Source organism: Ammospiza nelsoni, chromosome 20 (assembly GCF_027579445.1).
Source record: "Ammospiza nelsoni isolate bAmmNel1 chromosome 20, bAmmNel1.pri, whole genome shotgun sequence".
Classification (NCBI taxonomy): Eukaryota; Metazoa; Chordata; class Aves; order Passeriformes; family Passerellidae; genus Ammospiza; species Ammospiza nelsoni.
Genome location: NC_080652.1, coordinates 7,442,300 through 7,469,905, shown reverse-complemented (window position 1 = coordinate 7,469,905; position 27,606 = coordinate 7,442,300). Strand labels below are relative to the sequence as shown.

At 57.7% G+C, this 27,606-nt stretch overlaps 1 protein-coding gene across 1 annotated transcript; it reads right to left on the bottom strand.

Moving 5' to 3' along the window:
* Positions 1 to 393: 393 nt before the first annotated feature.
* Positions 394 to 20,355, bottom strand: LAMC3 (laminin subunit gamma 3). Its single transcript, XM_059486339.1, is given in 29 exon segments — positions 394 to 2,286; positions 3,294 to 3,393; positions 3,592 to 3,738; positions 3,868 to 4,067; positions 4,169 to 4,271; positions 4,396 to 4,557; positions 4,659 to 4,803; positions 5,087 to 5,212; positions 5,326 to 5,402; positions 5,675 to 5,880; positions 6,262 to 6,400; positions 6,866 to 7,044; positions 7,126 to 7,268; positions 7,370 to 7,523; positions 7,874 to 8,119; positions 8,202 to 8,390; positions 10,017 to 10,235; positions 10,672 to 10,784; positions 10,974 to 11,169; positions 11,446 to 11,562; positions 12,937 to 13,073; positions 13,267 to 13,365; positions 13,468 to 13,585; positions 13,721 to 13,909; positions 14,226 to 14,392; positions 15,228 to 15,358; positions 15,535 to 15,839; positions 19,834 to 20,257; positions 20,260 to 20,355. Coding segments are annotated over 29 exon segments (4,857 nt in total). The 5' UTR covers positions 20,341 to 20,355; the 3' UTR covers positions 394 to 2,041.
* Between the last annotated feature and the right edge of the window lie 7,251 nt (positions 20,356 to 27,606).

Sequence of the window (27,606 nt, the reverse complement as noted above, 5' to 3'; positions counted from 1 at the left end):
GGACACCGGGGATCGCTCGGAGCTGCCCTGGGAGCGGCATCGCCCCGCAGAGCCACAGGGGCGGGATGGCACAGCCGCTTCCAGGCGATGGATTAACGCTGGAGTGCGAGCAGCGGGAAAAGGGATGGACCGAGGTGATGTCCCGGCCATGCGTGTCCCGGCCAGGGTCGCACCTCCTTGCTGCCACCCTGACACCTAATTTTAAAATCATGTTCTAGCATGATTTCATGCTAGAATTTTCAGACATTTGCCCCTTGCCACCCCAAATGCAGCCGCATCTCAAGCCCTGCTCTTTAAAGCAGCGAATGCAGGTACAGCGTGCTCTCCTGCCACCGCACACCCTGGATGGACAGCTGCGTGTTATATTAAGAATTTTTAATGGATACAGCTCTAGGCAGGTGGCGCCAGCCAAAAACACAGAGTTCCAGGGAGAGCAGGAGGCAGCGTGAAGCACATCTTCAGCGGCAGGCACACAGCAGAGGCTTGACATTTCTGTAAGAGCAGCAAATTTGTGTGTTCACTGGAGATGTGTAATTGTCCTCCCAGAGAGACAGTGAGTGGCCATGGCCCCCTGCCTCTGGCCAAGCCGGATCACGCTGTGCTCTCGCTGTTCCATGGTTTTGCTTTCCCAGAGCTGTCCTTGGGCAGCAGCAGGGGAGCCCCTGCCATCACACCCCCACAGCACTGCAGCTCTGCCCACTCCTCGGGCAGCTTTTGTGCAGAATTAGAAGGGCGATGGCTTTGTTCTCAGCAGGAGAATCCTGTGTTCCTTCCAGGCCACTGGACCCACCAGAGATGTTGCTGGGGGAATTCAACATCGATGGCAGCAATTTTACATAAATTACACAAGACTTTAGCAAACCTGATTTGCAGCACTGTGAGCAGAAAAAAAACATAGGTAAAACCGGTTAAAAAATGAAGCAAGCTCCAGCCTGGGGACTCGTTTCTGCTCTCATGGGAATGATTTCAGCTACCTGGAGTCACAGCCCAGCCAGCACAAGGTGGGCTGAGCCAGGACCTGGCTTGTCCTGCAGCCTAGCCCACACAGGAGCACAGAGGAACAGAAATGCCTTTCCTTTAAAGGCAATACAGCCCCTGACCTCTGCCACCCCGTGGGAGTGACACAGGCAGAAGCAGTGTCCAGCTGTTCCCCATCCAGTCCACACTGGCTGCACAGCCTGCTGCCATCAGCCAGTTCCTCTCCAGTGGAGCTGTGGGTGCTGCTGCTCTGACACCTCCTTTGGCTGCATCTCTGGGACTTGGTGGCAATTGGCTGTTTTGTAGCCATGCCTGGTGACATTCAGTGAGCCAAGCAGAGCTGGCTGCGGCCTTGTCTTACCCTGGAGCAAGGGAACAGCAAGACCTGAGCTCCTCTCATACTGAAGCAGGCTGAGGATGTCCCACCTGCCTTCCAGGAGCTGGGTGAGGATCCATCTTTGCTTTGTTTCTGCTCATTAATTGAGCCCTCCCTGCTGTGAGCTCCCTTCCCTTGGGAGGCAGGCAAGCTGTGTGCCCTCAGGCGAGCAGCTCTCTGCCTGGCTTCACCAGCATTCCTCTCTGCACCTCTGTGACCACAGCACTGCAGGGTGCTGTGCAGCAGCACCAGCTTCCAGCATGTGTGAGAGCCTCTCTTCTCCTGGGGCAGGAGGGAGTGCCAGGCAGTACAGCTTGGGTACACTGCATACTTGGTAAGCTGTCCCAGCGATGGGAAAGGAGGGATGGAGGAGATCTGTGAGGATTCTTTGTTCACTCTGCAGTGGGAGACCAACCCTGGAATGGCTCCATATCCTGCACAGAAACATCAGTGCCCCTGGTGGGTGGGTGTCCCCCCATCCCAAGGACAGAGGTGGTGGCTGGAGTCGTGCTGCAGAGTGCTTGAGGTGCGGAGCCTGAACAGGTGTGAAGAAGGACCTGGGGTGTGATACTGAGGGAGGGCAGTGCAGTGGGAGGGATTGGTGCTGGTGAATGCAGAGTGTCCTTCCCTCTGCCATTCCCTGTGCAGGGTGGGCACAGAGGACGTGTGGCAGCAGCCAGCCACCGGTCACTTGGAGCAGCTCTCAGGGAGACTCCTCAAAATGTCCTCCAAGTTCTGCTTGTCGGCCCGGATCTCAGCCAAGTCGCTCTCAAACGCCTGGATCTGCTCCTGCTGCCGTGCTGCCTCCTGCTGCAGCCGCCTGAGCTGCCTGGCCAGGGGACCTGGTGTGGCCAGGCGCAGCCACAGCTGCTCCAGCTGCAGCCTCCCAGCGCTCAGCACCGCCTCCACCTCCGTGTCCTGCTCCAGCTCACCTGGGCAAGGAGGGAGAGTGTCACAGACATCTTTTATGAAGAACCCTTTCCTTACGATTTTTCCTCCTGAGAAGCTGAGAGGCCTCAGGAATAAAATGTAAACATTGATTATCGGCTGCTGTTGAATGCAACAGGTAGATCTTTGATTGGCCCATGTTGGTTGTTTCTAATTAATGGCCAATCACAGCCCAGCTGGCTTGGACAGACAGTCTGAGCCACAAGCCTTTGTTATCATTCTTTCCTTTTCTATTCTTTGCTAGCCTTCTGATGAAATCCTTCCTTCTATTCTTTTAGTATAGTTTTAATATAATATATATAATAAAATAATAAATCAGCCTTCTGAAACATGGAGTCAGATTCTCTTCTCTTCCCTCATCCTCAGACCCCTGTGAACATGGTTACAGGAGAGGACATGGATGAGAGCAGAGAAGGGGACAGGAGATGTTCTGGATGTACTCCATGGCACCAGGCAGACTATAAGGAGTGGGTGCAGCAGGGCATGGAGGCTTTGCAGCTTCTCACTGATCACAGACAAGCAAACAGAGCTGTGGCTCCAGGCAGGGCCTGGGCACTTCTCATTCTTAAAAATGGGTCATGGTTTCCAGGCTTTTTCAAAATTTCTTGGATGCAAAAGTCCTGGAATGCTCAGAAATAGACCCATGTGATAAAAACAGGAGGAGCTGGAGCAAGACCAACCAGCAACAAGGAGCAAACCAGTCTAGCACAGCCCTCAGTTCCAAAGGGACTTTGCCAGCCTTGCTCTCCCTGAGGATCCCAAGGGAGATCAGTGTACCCAGAGCAGACATGAGCACACACATTCAGCAAGCCCCAATTCATTCTTCATGAGCCTTAAAGAAGCCTTGCTGAGACCATGGATATCAGCCAAAAGAGCACCCAGCCCAGCCTGGATGGCCATCAGGCAGGAGTAGCAGTGAGCAGGAGAGCCCTGGTCCCCAAGAGCCCAGCCCTTCCCCTGGAACTCACACCCCATTTCCCCCAGGTCTCACCTAGGCTGTTCAGCAGGTTGTTCAGGGTCTCGATGTCCGACATGAGTGAGCCCCGGGCTTCCTGGAGACCTTTTGCCATCTCACTCACCTCTGACCCCACCTTCCAACAGAGACAGACACCCAGATCAGGGACACCACTGACCCTTGGCTGGATGGTGGAGGAGATCCCAGGAACATCCCCAAGGTGTTGTCCCTACAGTGGAGCTCCCAAACCAGATTGCTCCCTATGCTTTGGGCTGTGGGCAAAGCTGCCTCCATGCTCTGGAGGACACAGCCTGCCCAAGGGAACCCAGCTGACCTGCTGTGCTTCCTCCAGGTCGCCTCTGAGCTTCTCAGCCATGTGCTCCTGCTGGGAGAGCTCCCACTGGGTCTCATTGGCACGCATGGCGAGCTGGCTGGCGTGTTTGAGGGCCTGTTTGCTCTCCTGCAGCACCGCCCGTGCCCTCTGCAAAGGGACAGAGATGGGGACAGTCACCTGAGGACACACAGCCTGCCTGCAGCAGCCTGGGCTCTGTGGGTGATGCTGCCAGCCTGGCCATGCCCAGCAGCTCCACCCCAACCCCTCAGTTCAGACCTTGGCACTCTCCTCAGAGAGTTTCTCAGCCTCCCCAGCTGTCCTCTGGGCTGTGGTGGAGATGGACAGGGAGTTTCCCAGAGTCTTCTCTGCCTGTTTAATCTTCCTCTGAGCATCCACCACCACTCTGTTCCGCACAGAAGCCATCCTCCTCCTCAGGGCAGCCTGGCTCTTCCGATGCCCCAGCACCTTCTTCATGCCTATGGGAGCAACCTGACCATCACCAAACTGTCCTTTTCTCCCCTTGCCACCTGATGAGAGCCAGGTTGTGGCTGGAGATGCTCTGACTGGTGCCTTTTACCTTCCAAGCTGGCCAGGAGGGACTCAGTATCGGAGAGAACAGCTTTTCCTCGAGAGACAGCCCTGGTGGCCATGCCATGGGCAGAGCCAGCCTGGTCCTGGAGCTGGAGAGAAGATAGGAGGAATGAGGCTGGGCAGCTGGGAGGCATCTGGGAGGAATGAGGCTGACCACACCTGGCTGCTGGAGCAGCAGGGATGGGGCTCCCCATTCCTGTGAGCAGCAATTACCTGCTTGAAGCCACGAGTCCTCTGCAGTTCCAGATGCAATCCTGCTGCCAGAGTGTGAGATGCCTCCACAGCCTGCTGAGCCAAGGGCTCCTGGGCTGCTGCTGCCTGCTCCAGCACTGCCAGCTCCTGTGCCAGGTCTGCAGCCTGCATTGGCAGCACCTGCTGCGGGATCAGGAGTGCCAAAGGCTCCATGAGATCATCTCCCAGCTTGGTAAAGCAGGAGGTAGGGGTGCCAGCAGGAGCTTGGTTTGGGTGCTGCTCACCTGCCTCAGAGCAGCCACCTGCAAAAGTCTCTCAGCCAGGTCAGCCTGTGCCTGTTCCACAGCTGCCAGAGCTCTCCTGGCCTCTGCTGCCACCTCTGCCATGCCAGCACCCAGCTCCTCCTGTGCCCGCTGGATTTCCTCATACCTACACAGGACACTGCTGTCAGCCAGGGCCCTCTGGTCCCTTCAAGGATGAAGAGGACAATGTGGCCCTGGACATGGATGTAGCAGGAAATTCTGGGGCTTTTCTTGAACCCTCCCCAGCACACAGCACTCTGTCCCTCTGCTTTACAGCACTGTGGTGCTATGAGCACCCTGCAAGGTGCTCAGCATGTGCCTGTTGGGCAGGTGGCAAATCCCTGTGACTGAGCCCTGTGACAGGGACCTGGCCAGAGGAAAGGGGCTGTGGTGCCCTGCCAGCCCCTCACCCAGCCTCCAGCTCATCCTGTGTGCTGTTCCTCTCCAGCAGGTTCCTCAGGAGCTCGGAGCTGGCATTGGAGGCACGCAGTGCTCTCCTGACCACGGCCTCCACCTGTGCCATGGAGTCCTTGTGGCTGCAGGGACAAGGACACACAGACAAAGGCAATCAGGATTGGCCTCCTGGAAAAGGAATGCCCCCTGCACCCCCAGCTGGGCTGACAGCTTCCTCTGCCTGCTCAAATCTTACCTCTTGGACAGAGCCTGAGCCTCCAGTGCCCAGCGGCTCCAGTTTGTGGGCTGCTGTGGGATTTCCTGGGGAATTTCCTTGGAACGCAAACAGCAGCACTGAGACCCTGGCAGGGAACAGGCACCCCTGCACCCTGCCAGCCCAGCACCACGAAGAACCTCCCAAAGGGCTAGAGCAAGGAGAATATCTCCTCTTGGCTCAGCTGCAAGGAGGGCCATACCCACATGGAGCCCAGGCTTTCCCACTCCCCCACTCTGCTGGTCACATCCCACCCCAACAGTGCTGGCAGGCACATCCCAGTGCCCCCAGCATTGCCACCACCCCCCCAGGAGCCCCTGAGAGTCCCCACCGTGGTAGCCAGGGTGTCAGCAGCGTGCAGGATCTCCTGCTCAGCCGACTGCAGCGCGGCCCCAATCTCTGAGAGCAGCGTACAGGTCTTGGGGGGTCCGTGATGGGAGCAGCTGCTGGCCTGGCTGGCATTGCTGAGACGGCCTTGTGCAGTGTTCAGTGCCCCTGCCAGCTGTCCCACCTGCACCAGGAGGGTGGCCCAGGCACCTGTGGGCAGCACAAGCATCTCAATGCCCGTTGGGGTTGCTCAGGGCTCCCTGCTGCCCTGTGGAGCTGCCCCATGCCCCAGCCCCTAACAGCTACTGCTGAAAGGGGAGTGCAGTCCCTCTGGGTGTGCAGGAGGAACCCAGGAATTCAGCACCCAAAGGGTACCCCCCAATAATGCCCATCACTGCCTGCTCCAAGACCTCAGTGGTGTGAGCATCCCCGCAGTGTTCTGTCCTCCCAAAAAGGCATGTCCCCTCCACTGTTCTCCCCCAGGTCACAGCACACTGAGGCTAGCACGCACCTGGGACCTCCTTGCACCCCCCCAGCATGTCACAGCACCCTGAGGGAGCAGCGAGTGGGAGGAAGGAGAGTCCCCTGTACCTCTCAGGAGGTGTGGGCTGGGCAGCCCATCTCCACGGGGTGCATCTCCCAGCATGGCAGCCTGGCCCGGGTGGGTGTCACAGCCTGGCTTCTGCAGCCACTCCTCCATCTCCTGCAGCCTGGCCTTCAGGCGGTCAGCCTGTGGGCAGGACAGGGGACACGGGGGGACAGTGAGGCACTGCAGAGGTGTCACAGACATCTCTTATGAAAAATCCTTTCCTTAGGGTTTTTCCTCTTGAGAAGCTGAGAGGCCTCAAGAACAAAATGTAAACATTGATTATCTGCTGGTGTGGAATGCAACAGATGCATCTGTGATTGGTCTCATGTGGTTGTTTCTAATTAATGACCAACCACAGTCCAGCTGGCTCAGACAGAGAGCCCAAGACACAAGCCTTGTGTTATCATTCTTTCTTTTTCTATTCTTAGCTAACCTGCTGATGAAATCCTTCCTTCTATTCTTTTAGTGTAGTTTTAATAAAACATATATCATAAAATAATAAATCAAGCCTTCTGAAACATGGAGTCAGATCCTCATATCTTCCCTCATCCTCAGACCCCTGTGAACACCGTCACACAGGGGTACTGTGCCTGTCACAGGCTGTACCTCGTCCTTCACCAACCCGTAGCAGGCAGGGCACTGCTGGCAGCGGGAGCTCAGCGGCTCCAGGAAGAAGTTGGCCTGGCAGCGGTCACACTTGTAGCCCACGAAGCCAGGGTGGCACAGGCAGGTGCTGTTCTCGTGGCACTGCGGGGTGATGGAGCCCAGCGGGGAGCAGTTGCAGGCTGCAGTGGGGGCAGAAAGGCGTCACAGTGTGGCTGCCAGCCCTGCTTTGGGGACAAAGATGCAGCGCCCGTTCCCCTTACCTCGGCAGCCCCTGGCAGAGAAGCCGAAGAAGCCGTGCTGGCATCGATCACATCTCCTCCCTGTGACACCAGGTTGGCAGGAGCACTGCCCCGTCAGCGCGTGGCACCCGCTCTCCCGTGACCCTGTTGGGTGGCACTCACAGCTGGCATGAGAAGTGGAGGGTCATGAGCAGGCAATCAGTGCAGAGAGCAGAGCTGGGAGCATGGAGCCATCCCTGGCAGCCCCGTGGGATGCCCCACATACCTCCTGCACCCCACGGTGGGCTCCAGGCCGTAGTAGCCAGGCTGGCACTGCCCACAGGCTCTGCCTGTCACATGTGGGAGGCAGTGGCACTGGCCTGTGCCAGGATCACAGCCCTCCAGCCTCGGGTCTGAGCCACTGGGGCTGCAGTCACAAGCTGTGGGAGACAAAATAACCCTTAAATCCCAGCATAAATAACCAGACAAAATAACCCATAAATCCCAGCATGGGGCAGGTGGATTGGCCTGCAGGTGGGCGCTGGGGCTGAGCTCCTGACAACGTGGAGAGCCACATTCCTCCATCAGCCAGGGCTCCAAAGAGCCCCTGCAAGCCAGAGTACCTCTGGGGAAGGATGGCAGTGGAGCAAGAGGGCAAAGGGGAACAGGTGGGGGCAACCTGGACCATCCATCAGCCCCCTAAACCTGCTGGGCATCCCCTTCCACCCTCTGCCTTCACTGCTGGGAGGGTTTTGGCTGCTAGTGAGCTGTGCCCCGGGGCGGTACTTACGAGCACACTTCCCAGCAGGGCTGGGAGCCAGCGCGTCCCCGTAGAAGCCCGGCCGGCACTTCTCGCAATGCTCCCCCATTGTGTGGTGGAGGCAGCGCAGGCATCGGCCGGACACGGGGTCGCAGTTCCCCACGGCATTGGGATCCACGTTCCCGTGGCACTGGCAGGGCTCACAGGGGTGCACGGGGCCTCTCTGCCCCAGGGGGTCCCCGAAAAACCCATCATCGCAGAGCTCACAGCGCTTTCCTGGGGAAGGTGGAACGGTGGCGAGGATCCAGCCGTGCCCACTCTGCCCACGACCCCTGTGCCCACCCAGGCCCGGCCTCACCTCTCTGCCCCGGGGGGCAGTGGGTGCAGACCACCTCCCCAGTGCTGGGCACCTCGGTGCAGGGCGAGCGGCCGGGGCAGGGGCAGGGCTTGCAGTCATCGGAGCGCCCCACGAAGGGGTTGCCGTAAAAGCCGGGGCTGCAGCGCTCGCAGGAGGGACCCTCTGTGTTGTGTGAGCACTGGCAGTGCCCTGCGGGGAGGAAAATCCGCTAATAACCCCAACACACCCCCATGAACAAGCCCCACCACCACAAGCAACCCTATCCCAAGACCATAACCAACAACACCCCAACGAGCTCAAGCTTCCAGATGGGGATCCTCCGCCAATGACGCTGAATAAACAAACACTACCAACATCCCCCCTAAATAAACTATACCGAGCACCAAAGGCACAAAAGAGACCCCTAAACTTACTAGTCAACCTCACCCTGCAACCACTGCTACAACTAACCCCAACACCCTGTAGTAAGGGTAGGGGTTAGATGCAACCCAGCGGATCCCTTGCTGAGCGCGGCGAGAGGGATGTGCAGCTCCAAGCGAGGGGTTGCACATCCCCAACCAGCACTCGGGATATTTTCCCTCCTTGCCCAGTCCTTGGTAGAGGGAGAAGGTTTTGGAGCGGCCACGGAGGCCACAGCGATGCAGGGACGAGGCAGCGCTGGCACAGGCAGCACCATCAGTGTGCGCGGGGGCTGCCGGCGCCTGCCGTAATCCACAACACATTTCCGAGTGTCGAGGCGCGTCCTTTCCAGCCCGGCTTGGAAAACACAAACAGCCGGCCCGGCACCCACCGGGGAGCATCTCCAGAGCGAGCCGAGCCTCTGAGTCAGCCTTCCGAAATGGGCTGTGAGGAGGAGAGGGAGGAAGAGGAGGAAGAGGGGGGGCTCAAGGAACCCCCAGCTCCAGGCAGATGCTCTGCTTCCCTGGAGACAGAGGAGTTGGGGGAGGATTCCCCCCGTGTTTTGTGGGGTCGGGTCATACCAGGAAGGCTGCGCAGGAGGGAGTGTTATTCCATTTTCCCCACATCCAGGCAGAGTCAGACGATGGAAAAGAAAGAAAAAGCGGGTGGCAGGAAGAAGTGGAAAAATAAACGAAAGGAAATGCGCAGGCTGGCAGCGCCCAGGCCGGAACATCAAAAGTCTGGCCCCTTCCCTGGGGATTGTGCAGTCGCGGCGCCAGCCCCGCTCTGCGGGATGAGGGCGGGTTTGCAGAGCTGCTGCCGTGGTTCTGCGGGCAGGGCAGGGACATTTGCCGAGCTCTCTGCCTCCCCAAGCCCTCTCCATCCCTGCTGCACATCATTATTGCTCCCCACCTAGGAGAGCCAGCCACCAGGGGTTGGGCTGGTTGGGCTCCTCTGGTGTCTGCCCTCTGTGTTTTCCTGCTTTTTTCCTTGTTTCTCTGCTCAGGTTAACTCTCAGTTTGCAGATCCCAGAGCTGCCCCCAGTCCTGCTCCTCTCATCGGGCAGTGATGCTATCTGTGAGACCCAGCCGAGCTAAACCCTCTCTGCTGCCCTGGTCCCTGCTCCCTCACTCCTCTGAGCACCAACACCCTTCCCTCCTCCTCCTTAGAAGTCATAAATTATCATGAAAAATGCTCCTCTAATTATAGATTACCACCATTATTGCACTTCATTAATAATCTCTATCTTTGCAGTTATGAACCCTGTCCCTAGAACCACCCAAGCGATTCAACTTGCAGATTTTGGGAACCACAACCTCACCAGTGGTTCCCAGCTTCCCTCAGAGCAAGCAAAGGCGGGGATTTGTCACCCACACACGGAGCAGCAGGTGAGTGGCGGGGCTGGAGGGTGCACACCTGTGAGGGGGTGGCAGTCCCCGTGCTGGTTGCAGGTGCAGGGCACGCAGCTGATGAAGGGGCCGCCAAATGGGATCTCCCTCTTGAATCCAGGGGCACAGGACTGGCAGAACTGCCCGCTGTATCCCGTGGGACACGTGCACTCCTCCACCCAGCCCGCCCGAGGGCCCGGCCCGGGGCGAGCAGATGTGAGCTGGACCTGGCTCAGGGACAGCCTGCCTGTGAGAGGGGACAGCCGTGTGGGAATGGGGTGCTGCATGCCCTGCTCTGCCCTGAAATGCTCCAGACAGACCCCAAAACACCTCCTGGAGAGCCCAGGGGTGTTCACAGAGAGGAGGCAGCCCCTGCCCCAAAACACCCCTGACAATCTCTCTCATCCTTCAGAGCCTGATGCTGCTTCACTGTCTCCAGTCCCACCCCAGCCTGGTCCCCATGGGGATGTCCTGTGGAGATGTCTCAGTCCCACCCCAGGTTGGTCCCCACAGGGATGTCCTGTGCAGATGTCTCCAATCCCACCCCAGCCTGGTCCCCACAGGGATGTCCTGTGCAGATGTCTCCACCCCCACCCCAGCCTGGGCTCCATGGGATGTCCTATGGACATGTCTCCAGTCCCACCCCAGCCTGGTCCCATGGGATGTCCCCTGGAGCCACCCACCTCTCCCGGGGCCGTGGCTCACGCGGAGATGGAGGGAGCTCAGGTTGGAGAGCAGGCGCTGGAAGCTGAAGGCTGACAGCAAAGGCTCTGCACCCTCCTCTGCCTCGTGGAGCCTGTTGGAGAGGGAGTGGGGAAGGCAGGAAGGGCCAGCATGGGCTGGGTGCTGCAGGACAGCTCAGCTCCTGGCTGAGACCTGGGCAGGGGGTCCCTGAGATGGGCAGAGAGCAGTAAAAGACAGCCCAGACAAATCAGGCACTGAGCCCTAAACCCACTGAGGCTCCCCAAAACACCGTGATGGGTACCTGAAGGTGACAGCTTGCTTTCCATGCTGGAGCTGGCTCTTGCTGCTGGACATGGTGATCTTCATCCCCTCACCCTCCAGCAGCAGCTGGACCTGGAGCAGGGGCACTCTGGGTTCTGTTCTTGTCCCGTTCTCCACTCCCAGCAGCAGGGACAGGAGCTGCCCATAACTGAGGCACTGGTTCTGCAGAAACTTCTCTGTGAGGGGAGAGAGGAGCAAAGTCTGTAGGACATGGAGGCACAGCTCTGCCAGGACTGCCAGTCCACTCCTATTCCCACCGCCACCATCGAGAGCCACAGCCACCCTCCTAGAGTGGTGCCAGCTCCAGCCTGCCCTCCTGGGGTCCCAATGCACTGTTCCAATGCCCACCACTATGTGTTCTGCTATGGAAATGTTCTTAGCTCTGGAATGGAGCCCAGTGCCTTCTGCAGCAGCATAGCAGTGGGATGAGAGAACCAAGGGATCCACAGTACCTGGTGCAAGGAAATCCACTGGCTCCTCTCCATCCCACTCAGCGATGATCTCCCGGCCAGCCCAGCGCAGGGGCAGCTCTGTGGTGCCTGGAGCTGTGGCAGCCCAGCCCTCCAGCCCTGTGTGACAGGATAGAGTGGCAGGGCACAGCTAAGGGAGCAGTGAGTGCCTGCCAGCACAGCACCAGCAGGGCGCTGCTTTCAGGGGCTCTGTCCCTCCTCCCAACACTCTCTCCTTGGAAGGAGCCAGCACTTTGTAACACCCTGCTCCACTTGGGCCCTGTGTTCTCATGCCCTTAACCACCCCTCATCTATTTATTTTCTTAGATTTGGAGGAAATTATCATCTTTAAACTTTTGCCCTCCTGTCTGTGCTGCCATTCTAACATTACTGTGTGCTGGTGAGCACAGGAAGCCTGAGGAGAAATGCTGGAGAAGCCCAGAAGAGATGGGCCATAGTTGCATTAATTTGGTTTCCTTAAGAAACCAATTAAACTCCCCCCCATTCCACAGGGTTAGCTATTTCTTCCAGCTCTGCAGGACAAACACTTGGAAATCTCTCAAGCGGGCTGTGCTGTGTTATCAAATCATCCCAAATTTATACTTTCACCCAGTGTAAGAAAATTCCATCTGATCCCCCTCCACTCTGGGCTGGGGAATGTTTTGGGGAGCAGGGATTTAGGAGTGTGCTGTGGCTGCATCTCAGCTCAGAAACTTCCAAACCAGCCCCCAAAGGAGCAGCCCCAAACTGGCTGTGTGAAGGATGGAAAAAAAGGCTCGGTTTAAAGCCTGGCTCGGTTTCAAGGCCGGGAAGACATTCCAGCAGCACAGCAATTGGCAGCGCGGTTTAAAGGCAATTAAGATCCGCCCGTGCCCGGCGCGTTCGCACCCATCTGGGAAGCGCGGGGTGCCCGCCGGGGGTGCCCGTGCCCGCGGTGTCCCCGCGGTGTCCCCGCAGCGTGCGGCAGATGGCAGGGTTTCCCCAGCATCCCGCACGCTCCCAGCCCTGCCAGCAGCCAGGCAAAAGCGCCACCTCCCTCCCTCCCGCCCGTCCAACCGAGCTGTCACATCCCAGCCGGGCACGGGGACAGAAGGGAATAATTGGGGGAGTTCCCAGCAGGCTCCGTCCTATTGTTGTTTTTTTTTTTTTTTATCTTTCTGAGCTGATCTTTAGTGCTCCTGCCGTCCCTGGTGTGGTGCAATGTCCATGCCTGATCCCACAGCCCTCCCTGAGCCATGCACAGCCCCAGGAGCAGGTTGGCATGGAGGGGTGCCACGGGGAGTCACAACACCCTGTCCCCGTGGAGCTGGGGGCAGGAGCAGAAATTTAACAGCAAAACAGGGGCAAGCCAGAGAAATCCCTCTCCACCCATCACCACCAGGGAGATGCTCAGCCCCACACAGGGACATTCAGCCACATCCTTCCCAACCATTTTTGGCTGAAATTGGCAGAGCAGTGCCCTTAGTTTTACTTGGGGCTAGGGGAGGTCGTTACCTTGGCTGAAGTCGGAGCGGATCTGGGTCTCCTCGTAGCCATCTGCCGCCCTGCAGGCGCTGGAGTGGCCGTAACAGAAGCAGCTGGTGCAGCCGATGGGGTTGTGGGGCTGCAGGTTAAACCAGCCCGGCTGGCACCTGGGCACGGGGAGGAAACAGGAGAATGTGGCACAGGGCAGGCAGAGCTGCAGGGAACCACGGCAGTGTCACTGTGTGGGACTCTGGTGACACTCCTGTGAGCCCAGCCCCAGTGGTCCAGAGGAATGCGGCCCTGTCACCAAGCCCAAGACTGGAAAGGGACAGTGTTCCTGTCCCCATGCCAGGTGCTCACCTGTTGCACAGGTGTCCCTCCACCCTCTCCTTGCAGGTGCAGTGCCCCGTGTTGGGGTCGCAGGTGCCCACGCTGCCCGCGGGGTCACAGCTGCAGGGTCTGGATGGGTGAGATAAAGGCAGGACGGGGTGAGATAAAGGCAGGACGGGGTGAGCCCCGGTCCCATCCCGCTGTCCCTGCCCAGGCCGAGCTCCTCCTCACCTGCAGCCGCCCTCGCTGAGGCTGTGGTAGCCGTCCTTGCAGCGCTCACACTTCCAGCCCGTCACGTTGGCTTTGCAGACGCAGGTCCCCGAGCTGTCGCACTGGGGCTGCAGGGACCCTGCGGGGACCCGACCAGCCCTGAGGCTCAACCCCAGAGGGGAAAGACGGGGAAACCCCGAGCAAGAGAGAACCCCCCAAATTCATCCCTCCCAGCAAACTCCGGCTGGGTTATCGGTAGCTGTGCCGCACGCACCTGCGGGGTGGCAGTGGCAGGGCTGGCAGGCTCCCTGCGGCTCCCAGCGGTAGTAGTTCTGCCTGCAGCTCTCGCAGCGGGGCCCGGCCGTGTTGTCGCGGCAGCTGAGGCAGTGTCCCCCGTGCCCGGTGCGCCGGAACAGCTCCCGGTCGTAGAAACACTCCTCGGAGCGGCCGCTGCAGTTGCAAGCTGCGGGAGAGGCGGGAGGACGGGTGGGCACCTGGCGGGCACTGGAGGACCCAGACGGGACCCCTTGGCCCAGCAGTGAGAGTTTTCAGCAGTGCCTGTGCCCTCGGAAGCAGAGGTGCGTGCAGTACAATGCACGGAGCAGATGGCTGCACTCGTGGGGTAAAGGGAATGGGAATACTCGGGGTGCTGCAGCGAAGGGGAGCCCCGGGGTACAAATCCTCCCTCCCTCCCAAAATGGAGCAGTGCGGGAAGGGCAGGAGGTGCCAGGTGAGCTGATGCAGCAGCAGGGCACCCAGAACCACTGGGGGGTACTCACGGAGGCACTCGTTGGCAGCCTCGGCCGTGCCGCGCGCCCAGGGCCGGTCCTGGTAGAAGGGCTGGCAGCGCTCACAGTCGGTGCCAGCCGTGTGGTGCTGGCACACACACACCAGCTGCCCGGCCTCGTCCGGCAAGCACTCGCTGGCATGGCCATTGCATTTGCACCTGCAGTGAGACCCCAGCACGGGGCAGCTGCTCTGAGCACAGTGTGGGCAGCAGCAGCAGTGGCACAGTGCCCAGGCTGTGCAGTGTGTGACCCTGCTGCTGGCCTGGCTGTGGGGTGAGAGCAGCTCAGGCTGTGCTGGCCTTGAGGCCACCTGTCATGTCCCTGAGGCTCTCCCACTCTGGCCAGTTGGGAGGTCACACACTGAGGGTGGCCCGTGCTGACCAGCTCCAGCTGCTGACCCCAGAGGTGGGACAGCAGCTCCAGGTCTGCTGGCTGGGAGCTGTCCCAGCCCCGCTGCCTGGGGCAGACAGCGCTCTCAGGGATGGGGAAATTTTCCACTTCTCCCAGCTGGGGAAGGGCATGTGCAGCACAGCCCGCAGGCAGCACCAAGTGGGTGCCACCTGCATCTCTATCCCACATCTGCTGCCCTTTCCTGCTGGCAGCTGTTCCAGCTTCTCTGCCGGTGGCCTCTGCAGCTTCAGGTCATCTTTCCACTAGAACCCCACGGCTCCCCTTTTGCAGTGCCCAGGAACCAGCAGAGTCACAGGAGGAGCAACACGAGCCCCAGCATGATTAAAAGCCATTGGGCTGGGAGGGAACAAAGCAAATACAGCTGGTGCCACATGGACTGGGCTAGTGGGGAAAAGACCTTTCTGCACAGCTGGGAGGTCTCCAGATTTCATCCCCTATCTCTGCATTTCCAGCTCCAGTTTACACATGGAGGAAGCCACACCTGAGCAGTTTGCCCCAAAATTCAGACAAGAGATGGGGAGCAGCTGCCCCAGTCCCACAGCCCCAAGAAGGTCCCCATACTTCTGCCTGGCTGCTCCTCACCTGCCACCAACAGAGAAGTCAGATATGGCGTAGTAGTAGGACTGCAACACCTTGGGGTCCTTGAAGATGTCATCCCCAAAAGTGTTGAGCCGGTTCAAGGAGATGAGCAGGTCAGTGACTGTCACCCACTCCTGCAGGGGACATGAGGAAGCCACCTTGGTGGAGAGGTCTGGGCCACCATCTCCCACCCCAACCAGGCCACATCCTGCAGCTTTTCAAGCCGGGCTGCAGCTCATCCCCAGCTGGGTGCAATAATTCCCTTGATCCCAAGGCTCTGTGCCCCACACCCTCTCCACCCTGGTGGCACCTGCAGCGCGGGGCTCCCATCAAAATTGTAGGCGCTGGGCCGTCCCTCCAGGGTGGAGAAGGCCACGTTGCCGCCGCTCAGCGGGGAGATGTCGCTGAACTCGTCGCTGCAGAAGGCCACCTGCTCGTCCTCGCCGGGCCGCAGGTACTGCCGCGGCTGCTTGCCGTAGGTTTTGTGGCAGGAGGCGCTGTAGAACTGGAAGGGCACCCAGGGCCCCCCGGCGCGGCTGCGCTTGTAGATGGCGAAGCTCTCGGGGCGGCTGGTGTGGAACTTGAGCCGCACGTAGGTGATCTCGTAGGCTTTGCCTGGGGACAGAGCCACCACGCTGTGACCCTGTGTGGGTCACTCGATGGGCACCACAGCCTGGGTTATCCCAACAGCACCCTGCAGCACCCAGCGCAGCTAAAAATGGACAAATCACTGCCCTCACCTGTCACAGATATCTTTTATGAAACATCCTTTCCGTAGGATTTTTCCCCCTGAGAAGCCTCAGGAACAAAATGTAAACAATGATTATCTGCTGCTGTGGAACGCAACAGGTGGATCTTTGATTCAGCCATGTTGGATGTTTGTAATTAATGGCCAATCACAGCCCAGCCGGCTCGGGCTCTCTGTCCGAGCCACATCATTCTTTGCTATTCTATTCTTAGCTAGCCTTCTGATGAAATCCTTTCTTCTATTCTTTTAGTATAATTTTATTGTAATATATATCATAAAATAATAAATCAAGCCTTCTGAAACATGGAGTCAGATCCTCATCTCTTCCCTCATCCAAGACCCCCTGTGAACACTGTCACACTCACCCATCTGCCCTCAACAGCTCCTCCTTGGTGCAGCCCAAACCCTGTCTGGATCCAAGCTGGCTCTCGCCCCAGTGCAGGGCCCACCCCTTGTGTGGTGCACTGGGTGGGTTGCAAAGAGCAGCTCCAAATCCAGGCTGTGGGGGAGAGTTAGGCCCACAGCACTGAAAGCATCCCCAGGGCAGTGGTGCTTTAGGGATGGAGAGCTGGAAAAGGTCAAGGCCAATCCCTTCCCAGGGAGCTGCATGCCAGGACCTGGCATCGCTTCCATCTTTGCTGGGATGAAGACAAAGAGAGGCCACCAATCCTTGGGGCGTCCCAGCGAGCTCTGAAAGAGCTTGAAAGGATTAGCAGAAAGGAAAAGAGAAAACACCAAAGTGAACATCAGACCCACTTAATTGCCAGAGATGAAGGACCAGCTCAAAGCCCGAATTGCTCCATAACAGCACCACTCCTGACAGCACAAAACAATTAGCTGCAAGGTTTTGGCTTTATTTGAAAAGATAATGAGTTGGGAATGTTAGAGGGGTTATTCCGGGACTAGGAAAACAAGCCTTTAATTGGGCCCATATGAATTCTGTCGCGTATGTGCTGCGACTTTGCTGCGGGGGAGCCGAGGCAGCCGGCTACCAGCGCTGGGGAACAGCAGCTGCATCCCATCAGGGATGCGGGAAGCTCTGCCGGGAGAGGGGGACAGAGCCACTGCCAGCCCACCCGGAGGTGACGCGAAGGGGCTCAGCTGGGCTGTGCCACCCTCGCCTTGTGCCTGTCCCCTCCCCCGGAGCGCTGGTGGCAGCGGGGGTGGCCCTGTCCTGCACACCCCGAGCCTGGCAGGCGCCGGTTCCCAGACAGCGCTGTCCCCAGAGGGGTTCTACCAAAACAGCGAGGTCGGGGCCGTCACCTCCCGGGGCAGCTCGCTCTGGGAGAGGAAGGGAAGGCAGGGCTGTGTCAATAAACCACCCCTGCCCCAAGTGGCCCCACATGAGGGGAGGGGGTGGCCGCGCTGGGGCAGCCCCGTTTTGGTGCCTCCAGCTGGGGTGGAGTAGATTCACTTTCCTGAGGAATTTTCGTGAGAGGAGAAGTTTGGCTGATTAAATAGGCTGTCTGAGAATTTTCATGTGCTTTTCCCAGACAGGCTTTTTAATCAGCCAATTTCTCCTAAGAAAAAAAAATAATAAAAAAAGATCCAGAAAATAAACCAGGCTGGTTATCTCCTCTTTGCTGCTCAGGTGTGACATGTCCCAAAGCCAGATGTGCTGCTGGACAGCGATGCTGGGAATGGTACACAAGCAGCACCAGGACCCCTGGGTGCTCTCCCAGCTGTGCACCTGCCTTCCCCCGAGCCCAAACTGCAGCTTGTACTGCCCTGGGGCTCCAAGAAGAGAATTCTGGAGAGGAGGAAAGCAGCATGTGGGACAGTCATGTCACCTACATGTCCTGTCATCTCTAGTCCTACAGGAAAATCAGAGTCACAGACACAGATAATGCCTGATCGAGACACTCCAAAGTGAGCCATTGGCATTCAGATTGCTTCCTGAGGAGCCCTGGAGTGTGCTGCCTTTGCAAGCCATGGATATTTTGAGTTCCTTCCTGACATCTGACAGGGGACATACAAGAGCTGTGGACACTTGGGATGATCGACCAGCTGCGAGCCCACTGCACCATAACAGCATGGCTGGAACCTCACAGAGAGAGAGAGATTTAAAGGAGCATAATCTAATTAACGCCAATCAACAACACACAGGTAAACACGGGTCTTGTCCAAGTCATCCCATGTCTTATTTAATAAGCTCCCCAGGCAACCACGCTGCAGAACTTACAGGAGGTGTGAGTGAGCAAGACAGGCAGGCTGAGGGGACACACTGCATGGGATGGAACACCCAATTACTTGGTGGAGCTCAGGGGCAAGGACTCAGCCCAGGTTGCATTCCAGGGGACTGCAGTTGGGCTTTTCCTGCTTAACCCAAGTGAAAGCATTGAGGCAGCAATAAAAACATCTGTGGCTGGGACAAGAACGGGGCCTGGCAGTTGTGGGAAAGGTCAGACAATGATGTGCCAAGCACCAAGATGGTATTTTTTAGCATGGCAAGATAAAGGAGCCATGTAGGAAGAAAGGTACAACGGCAGAGGATGCTCCAGCTCATGAAGGGCTATAGGGCTGGAAGATGATCGGTGCAATGCTTGAGCCTTGGCTGTGTTAACAGAGACAGATACAGCAGGGCAGTCACAGGGACTGGGCTCCACTGGAAACCCCAGTGTGGGGTCCAAGAAAGACCACAGAGGAGCCAGGGAAGAGCTGGAAGAAGGACAGGGAATGGGAAAGCAGCCCCGGGGCTTGCAGAGCCCGCACATGTGGGTGTGCACAGCTGGGACTGGTGGCCACAAAGTCGCCCGGCGGCGGCAGCTCAGCCACACAGGCTGCATTCGGGTGGTCTGTGCCCCGGGTCACCCACACACGGACTGGGGACAAACAGCCTGTGCTGGGCGGGCAAGAGGCTGGATAATGCCCTCAGGGCTGGCAGGAGCAGGGAGTGAGGATGGCAGACTCCTCCAGCATCGCTCCTGGTGCCAAGCCCCAGCCCGGGGACAGGAGCAGATGTCCTTCCCCTTGCAGGGCGCTGGGAAAGCAGCGACCTCCACCCAGCCAGGCAACTCCCAAATCCCTGCTGGGACAGGCATGGACCCTCCACGGCCACCCCGACCCCGCTGGGTCCCACCAGCACGGCTCAGTGCCACCCCGACACTCGGCTGTCCCCTCACCAGTGCCACCCCGACACTCATGCGTCCCCTCACCGGCTCCAGCCGCAGCCCCTCCACTACCCGCCTTCGGCATGCAGATGGCAGGAGACTGCAGAGAATGAAGATTTTGCAGCGCTGGCCAACAGCCAGGAGAGTTTAGATGGCAGGAAAATGTTATAAAACCTTTTTAAAATGCTAGGCATGCCCCTTGGGTTTAAGCACCCTCCAGGTGGGCGGCTTGCACGGTATTTAAAACACAGAGGGTTTGATGCCAGCTGGGGAAACCTACCGGGATTGCACGGTGTGTCTGGAGCTCGGCACCCCGAGACACACCAGGCACCCCGAGCAACGCACGGGGGTGAAACAGGAGGAGCTTGGCACCCACGGCAGCCACCCTCCCCGGGCAGGGCTCTCCCAGGGTAGGAACTATCTGCCTCCAGCTCCACAGGCTTCCAAAATCAGTGAATAAAACATCCTGGGGTGAAGGGGGGAGCAGCACTCTGAGCATGGCTGGGAAGCAGCACAGACAGGCACAGCTCCTGGCATCCCGGGCAAGGCTGATGGAGTCCATCCTCCCCGAGTCCTTTCAGTGCTCTGCACAGTGCAGCTCCCTCCATCCACCCCCCAAAAAGCCCTCGGGAGGGTCCTGTCCTTAACCCAGCGCTGGCAGCAAGAGCTGCAGGGTGCAGGAGCATCCAGCCCCATCTCTGCACCCCGATCTCCCTCCACCGACCCCGCCGCGGCTCCTGCTGGCGCTTACCCAGGTGCAGGGTGATGTTGACGGAGTTGGGGTGCTGGATGCCGAAGGCCATGGACTGGCTCTGCCACCAGGTGCTCTCCTCCTGGCTGTGGAAGTCGGTGAGCAGGGAGGCGTTGTGGTGGCGCCGGGGGTCGCTGGCGTCGCAGCGGTGGCACAGGGCGCTGGCGTGCTGGGCGCCCATGTGCAGGCAGTAATCCTCGGGGGGAGACCCGCACGTGTTGCTGGCACGGACGGCCCGGCCGAAGGCGGCGTTCTCGAACACGGGCATGCAGCGGCGGGGCTGCCCCCGGGGGTCCCAGCAGGGGGATGGGACCCCCAGCCCCAGCCCCAGCAGGGCCAGCAGGCAGAGCCCCGCAGGCCGAGCCATGCCGCGGAAACCCCGGCCGGACTCTGAGGCTCCTCTGGATGGCAGCAGGCGGGACGGGATGGGACGGGACGGGGTGGGATGGATGGGATGGGATGGGACGGGTCCCCCTGCCCGGCACCTCCTCTCGCTCCGAGGTCCATCTTGTGGAAGCTGCTGGGAATGTCGAAATATTCGTGTGAGAGGCAGAGCTGTGGAGTTTGAGATCCCTGCAGGACATGCTAGTGCTCAGGCCGTGGGGTTGGGACTATCCGGTGCTCCATCCCCAAAACATCTCCCTTTCTTTGTGGATTGGGGATTTGCATCTCCAGCTGCGTGGGCATAGCTGAGCTCCTCCATTTCTCAGCCGTGGGAATGAGCTTGTGGTGGTGCATATCTCACATGAGGATTTTTCCATCAATTGGTGGGGGTCACCACTTTTTTTGCTGCTCCAAAATCAAGGGTGGATTAGGGAAAGGCTCTGAAACAGATTCACTTTGAAGCACCTTCTCCCCACACTGATTTATGGGGGGCATTGACTGCTCTCCCACTTACACCAGCCTGCCTGGGCTGTGGGTCTGTGACACCCCAGCACCCTCGAGTGGGGGGTCCCATCCCTGCCTGCTGCCCTGAGCCAGCCCAGTCCCCCAGACCCAAGTGAGGGCACATTCCTGTGGAGGCATCTCCATGGGGTGGCAAACCAGATCATCACCAGACCTCATTAGCAGCTCTCGGCTAATGCTAATTATAGTCTGTGCCAGGGGAACCTCTCTGGGGACCACGGCACCCTCCAGATCTGACCCATGAGGGCAGGAGGGTGGCAGCACACAGGGAGAGAGGCAGCCTGGCACGGTGCCATGCCCCTGGACAAACCCTGACCCACACCCCACAGGGCAGTATTTGCAAAAGTGGGATGCACAGGGGAGCTCTGACCCCCACACCACTTCACTGAGCTGCCCACAGGGGCTCTGGAAACTTAGTACTCATATATAATTTAAGCTCTCTTCCTCCCCTTCCCTTCTACTCTTATTTATTTTATTCTCCTTCCCCTCCACGCTGCGGGAGAAAGCACCAGAGGGGAGCTGTGAATCAGAGTCCTGGGCAGCAGCGCCGTTTCAAAGCCCCATTATCATATATTGACCCAGGCTCTGACAGCCAGAGCCAGCTCCTCTGGGAGGGCTGCATTTCCCAGCATCCAGGAGCTGTGCAGCAGCTGCTGGGAGTGGGCAGCCACTGGGAAACCCACTGTCAGCCTCCGGGGAGAAGGAGAGGGGTTTGCAGCTCAATTATTGCCCCGCGCGTTCCCAGCGCCAGTTTTAATGGGACTTGCATCCTGCAGGGATGAGGTTTTCCAGGTGTTTTGCTTTTCCTGTGGTACTGAGGCTGTAAGCTCAGGACAGGAGATAGAATCATAAAATACTCTGAGCTGGAAGAGACCCAAAAGGATCATTGAGCCCAACTCTTAAGTGAATGACCCATGTGGGGATTGATCCCACGACCTTGGCACTATTAACACCGAGCTCTAACCAAACCTTTTGTGTCAGGGGTTTGCCTCCTCCTCCTTGGGATGCAGCACTCATCCCTGAGAGGATTTGCCTGCCCCTGTTACAGAGGGGGAGAGAGTCATGACATGTTAGAGAGTGATGACACCACACAGCCAGGGCTCAGGATGCTGATGAGTGCCCCAATCCCTCCTTCTCCTCCTCCAGCACAGCCCACCGGGTGTGGGGGCACAGAGAGCTTGATGGGAATTGGTGCTGACACTGCTCTGCTATGGGGATGCTGCAGTGGGAACTGCACATTCCCAGGTGGATTCAGCTGTGCCCCAGACAGGATGAGCCCTCACCAGCCTCCTGCTGGGTGGTGGGCACAAGTTTGCCCCTTACTGTGGTCCATAGTAGCAAAGCCCAACCTCACCTGAACTCCTCTGTACCTGAGAGACTTCACCCAATGCTCCAGGACTTTGGTCCAAGCACTTGAGGGATGTGGTGACCAAGGCTGTGATGACACCAGCCTGTCCAGGAACCTTCTTGTGCCCCAACACAGACCTGGTTCCCCGCAAGGGTTAAAAGCCGTGGAGGCGGAGAGGAGAAAATGTTCTTCTGATTTGCTTAATGAACGTTAATTAAGAAGACAGAAGATAGCAGATTCCTTCAGGGTAGAGATGAAAGGCCCGTTAATTAAATCTGGAGAGCGAGGAACAGGGCCAACTGATCCTCCTCCTGATCAGACCTGACAAGGCAGGCGCGGGGCAGGAGCGAGGTGTGCCACATCCCACAGCCCCTCGTGGCCCCCAGCCCAGCTCCAGGCTGCCAGCACGGCCAGGTTCTACAGGCTGTGTGGGACTGGGTGCCTCTTACCTGCCCCCAGCGCCCCTGAGGCTGAGGGTGGCCCCATCCACGCCCTGCAGCTGGGGTGAGAGCTGGGTCACTGCTCCAGGCTCCACTGCACTCATGGAGTGGTTCTGTTCTCAGTTTCCAGCAGGAACTTCTCCCAAAGGATGAGCTGACCTTGCTGGAGGAAGGGGAGCACAGGATGGACAGCTCCATCCTGAGGAAGAGGAGGAGAAGGTTTGGTCACCCAGCTTGGTGGTTTGCCCCAGGTCCCACCTCCCACAGGTTAAATGGGAGAGGGTCAGGAAGGCACTGACTACCACCATGTGCCATGGAGGGACAAGCCTCTGGGATGGACACCTCCCTGTGCTTCACACGCACACTGCCTCACCTTCCTGGAACAGGCAGCTCCTACCACCAGGGATTCGCCAGAAATGGATTTTGTGCCTGTAGCTGAGACCTGGGGCACAGTAACAGGATTCTGCTGGCAGCCTGCTGCCTCCATGCTATCTTCCTGCTTTCAGCACAGCCTTATTTTCAAAAGCAGAGCACTTGAGCATCCCAAATCACAGCCCAAAAAAACCCCAGCAGCCTTACCTGGCCCTCTCTGACACTGTGTCCAGTTCCCTCTCCCCCTGCATCCCCTGCCCTGGCACTGGAGCAGGGTTGGAGGCAGGCTGAGCTGCAGGATGCCACCAGCATTCCAATGAGCACAGACATGGCTCTGCTGCTCTCCCAGCCCTGCAAGGGGGCACAGCTGGGGTGACAGGGTGCTCTTTGTCACAAGCAGCAGCTCCTTGGGCAGAAAGGAGGAAAGGGCAGCTGCCAGCTCACCCCCCAGCTCTGCTGACCACGGAGTGAAGGTCCCATCTTCAGCGTAGTGGGAAAACGAACCTGCAGTGTAAATAATGGCTGGAGTATCTCTCGTGCACGCTGGCTTATTTTGTAAACCTGAACTTTGCAAAATGTCACAAAACGGAGAAACGAGAGGCCTGGGATGAGTAAATCTCCATTAGAAATTCCCTGGGATGGCAGCAGTGATGTTCTCGCTCGATGATGGCACATTCCAGCCCAGCCCGGCTCGGGGAGCGGGGTCATGCGTGGCGCTGATTGCAGAAAGTATTTAATTAACACTGCTGTAAATGCAGTGCTGGAGATGCCAGCCAGACCACGGAGGGGCCACCACGCTGCTGAGCTGCAGGAAGTTCTGCCAAGGCTGACAGGAGATGAGGGAGGGCAGAGAAAATCCGGCAGATTTTGCTCCCTGCTTTGCCACAGCCCCTAAGGGGCAAGGGGAGGATGGGACAGTGACACTGCCAGGATGTCCCCTGAGCAAGAAGGCTTCACCAGCAGTGTCCAGACAAGTGGGGGAACCCCATAACGGGTAAAGGAGCTCTCTCCCAAAGCAATTGCCAGGACACACATCACCATCCTCTTCCCTGATGCACAAATGGTCTAAAGTCACCTTTTCAGAGGTAATCATCCCCAAATTCTCTCAATACCTGGCAGACAGTGAAAATAGGAACATCTCAGCTTCACTCGTGCATGACCACAAGCTCATCATGTCACTGATGAGCTGAGCTGCTCCAGATCTGACCCAGCTCAAGGACACAGGGTGAGAGCCAAGCCATCCCTGTCCCCAGGACACACATTTCACCCATTGCCTTGGGCTCAGGAGGTCAGGGAGCACAGCAGGAGAAAGCACCAGGTCAGAGCAGGACCAGCAGGTTTCAGGCACAGCCAAAAAGGACCTTTTCCCTCCTGAGCTCATCAGCAGCCTAATGACTCTGCCTAAAAAGCTCCAGAGCCCCTAATCACTCATCACATTACGGCTGCTCACAAGTGAGGCCAACCAGCACAAACCTCCTCAAAGCCTTTCTAATTAATGAGCAGAGGCTTAGGCTCTCCCAGCCCAAAAGCAGCATCTCAGATAAAACCAGCAGCCTCCTGCCAGCCCCAGTCCCCTTGATAAACCCCTTTAATGGGCTTGTCAGCATCACCTGAGGCCACTCCATTGGCTAACAAGGCACATCTGTCTGTCTGTCCCAGCCTCCATGCTGTGGGTGGGGAAATGTCCATCCATCCATCCATCCATCCATCCATCCATCCATCCATCCATCCATCCATCCATCCATCCATCCATCCATCCATCCATCCATCCATCCATCCCCACCGTGGCAGGAGCCATGGGATGTTCCTGCCATGGCTGCCCCTAATCCCCTGCTGGATCCCTGGACATTTCCCCTTCACCAGCAGGGTGGGTGACAGCTGAGCAGCAGCAGATGCCACCAGATGGTCACCAGAATGACAGACCCAGCTAAGCTGGTAACTGGGAGGACACTGGAGCCCCTCATTTGCTAAGTGGCTCCCTGTACTGGTCCCAAGGGGAGCAAGCAAGGGATGGTGGCACTGAGCTGCTGCCCACAAAGCCTCCAGGCCCTTTGCAGCACTGAAACACCTGCACTGGCTCTGTCACAAAGGTTTGTGGCCACAGCCACAGCTTGAGCTGTCCTCTGAGAGAGGCTGAGCACTCGCACCTCATCACAGAGATGGTTTCTCAGGGGGCTTTGGAAAATCAGGCTTGGGAATCTTTTAAGAACTATTTAAGCCTGCTGTAAGCCTGGGGGCTTTCCCACAGCCCCTAAAACCCATTGCTGTGATGAGTGGTGAGTGCTCAGCCCCTCTGCCAGGGGCTCCCCCCCCCTCCCTCCCTCTCCCATCAATCAGAGGTGCCCCAATACTCTCTGTGACAAATAAAAGTTGCTGCAATACCTTTGACTTTAAAGCAGGAGAAATAACTCCTCCGTAACGTGATCTACTGTGTCTATCCCCAGGCGTGTCGCCCTGCATCGGGGCTGGGGCTCTGATTTAATATTCTCATGGAAAGCGGCGCCCTCACCCAATTACCACGGGCATTTCTGCACAGGCAGCAGCTGAGCCACCGGGCACTGAATGAGCCCCACGGGGGACAGAGCCCCACTGGGGTCACCCCAAAAGTGCCGCAGGGGGCCCCGAGTTAATCTGGCACTCCCAGATGCGTCTGTGCCGAGCACTGGGTTGGACTGGGAGGCACTGGTGGGAACTGGGAGAGCGAAGGGAAAGCAAAGCCTCGCTCCAGGCGGCGGCAGAGAGCTCTGTGGGAAACGTCCCCGGAGATTTCCACTTTCCACGGGAATAAAAACCTTCTATTTCCAACTGGAATGCCTGCTGCTCAGCATCCCCCTCCAGCCACGGAGGCTGGATGCTCCCTGGTAATCCTGCATCGTTTATTTTCATTGGCTGACAGAAAAAAGCGCCGTCAGAAAAGCGATGTTAGCTGTGCTGGCTGGCATAGAAAATGTTGCTTTAATTGTATTTTATTTGGCAGTAAGAAAAGAGAAGCAAGAACAAACCCTCGAGATATCCCCTCTCTCCCCCCCATTTAAAATTTCAATTTGGTAATTTTATGACAATGTTTCTGATAAAACCCAACAAAGCACATTAAAGTGAGAGAAGTGATTTATCCTTTTCAGTGGCACATGATCTTTGGATACATTTCCCAGTCTATATATATTAAGACAGTTAAAAAAACCAAAAACCCAAACAAACTTGTTTTTATTTTTTTTTAATGTCAGCTGTTATTTTTCAACCACAAACCCCAGTATTTTTTCCAACTCTGGTTTCCTCCTTTCTGATCTCTAAAGGGCAAAACCAGGCAAGTATTGGATATCCCATCTGAAAAAACCATCACGGAGCAGCCCCACTTCCTTCATCCCAGGCTTGGCCATCACACCATGTCCTGCTGTGATTTTACGCTTTCAAGGCCATTTTCCTTGAAAATTTCCCTTCCATCCTGTCCTCAAAGAAACTGTGTCATTGATTTGCTGTTGAAATTTGGAGGAAGCGGCTGGCTCATGCTCAGCCTCCCCTGATGCTGATGCCAGCTGGGAGCCGCACGGGCTGGCCATGATTTGGGGGTTCCCTGACCTTTCCCCATCATCTCCACAAGCCAGGAGGATAAAACCTTCCAAGCTAACCTGACACTTAGAAACCAAACCACCAACACGTAAACCTGAGGGGTTTCTCTGTGCCACCCGGAATCAAACACTGAGTTTTGGCTAACCAGCCTGGTTCTCCCACCCAGCCGAGCATCCTGAGCTTCCCTCCAGCCTCCTGCAGATTTATTTGCTGCACAAATCTCCTGCTCCCACCCAGTGTGGCAGCGACGCCTTCGGAGCACCGGGTGTTCCACACAGCGTGGGGAGGGCTTGGGAAGGGGTTAATGGGTGGGCACAGGCAGAGCTGGGGAGTTGCTAGGAGACTTGGGGCTTTGGGATGCTGGATGTGATGCTCAGCCAATGGAGAAGTCCTCCGAGGAGTAAATCTGCTAATTTGGGCATCGTTGGTTGCAGGGGCTCGGGGTGGATGTGGGTGCTGAGCAGAGCTGACCCTGACCCCCTCCTCCCAGCCCCACACTGGTGCTTTCCCATCCTGCTCCTGTGGTTTCAATTAAACCACTGAATTAATCTCCAGCAATAAACTCAGCTGCTATTGTAGTTTGCTTTGGGATTCATCATCACTTTTGCAGCAAATACAGCAATTAAACAGAAAGGTCTTGGTAGCTCAGGGGGGGAAAGCTGGGCTCCCCCAGGCTGGTGTTTGGGATTGGGGTACCCAGGTCCCCCCCAGGTTAGTTTTCACCAGCCCAAAGCCCTTTGTGGAGAATGCTGAGAGCAAGGAGAGCTGGAGGAGGCACCACTGCCCCCCCTCACCTGCATATGCTCCTCCAGATGGCCCAGGCTGCTGCTCTCCATGTGGGAAAAGGTTTTAAATTAAAATCTTCCCCGTGTTTTTTGGTGATTTTTGGCTGGGTTTCTTTCTCCTGACTTTCCAGCTCTCCAGCCCATTTGCCATCATTAAGTGCAGATGGATTGGCAGCACGGTGGAGCTGGGTGGGCACAGGGGGGTCTCCAGGCAGGGCCCAGACCCACAGAGACATCCTTGCACCCCACAGTGAGCCCCTCTCAGCCTGGGGTCAGCCCTATCTGCCCACAGCCCTCCTTGGCTGTCAGGAAAATGAGTTGTTCCTTTCTGGAGATCCCTGTGGACCCCCCAGCC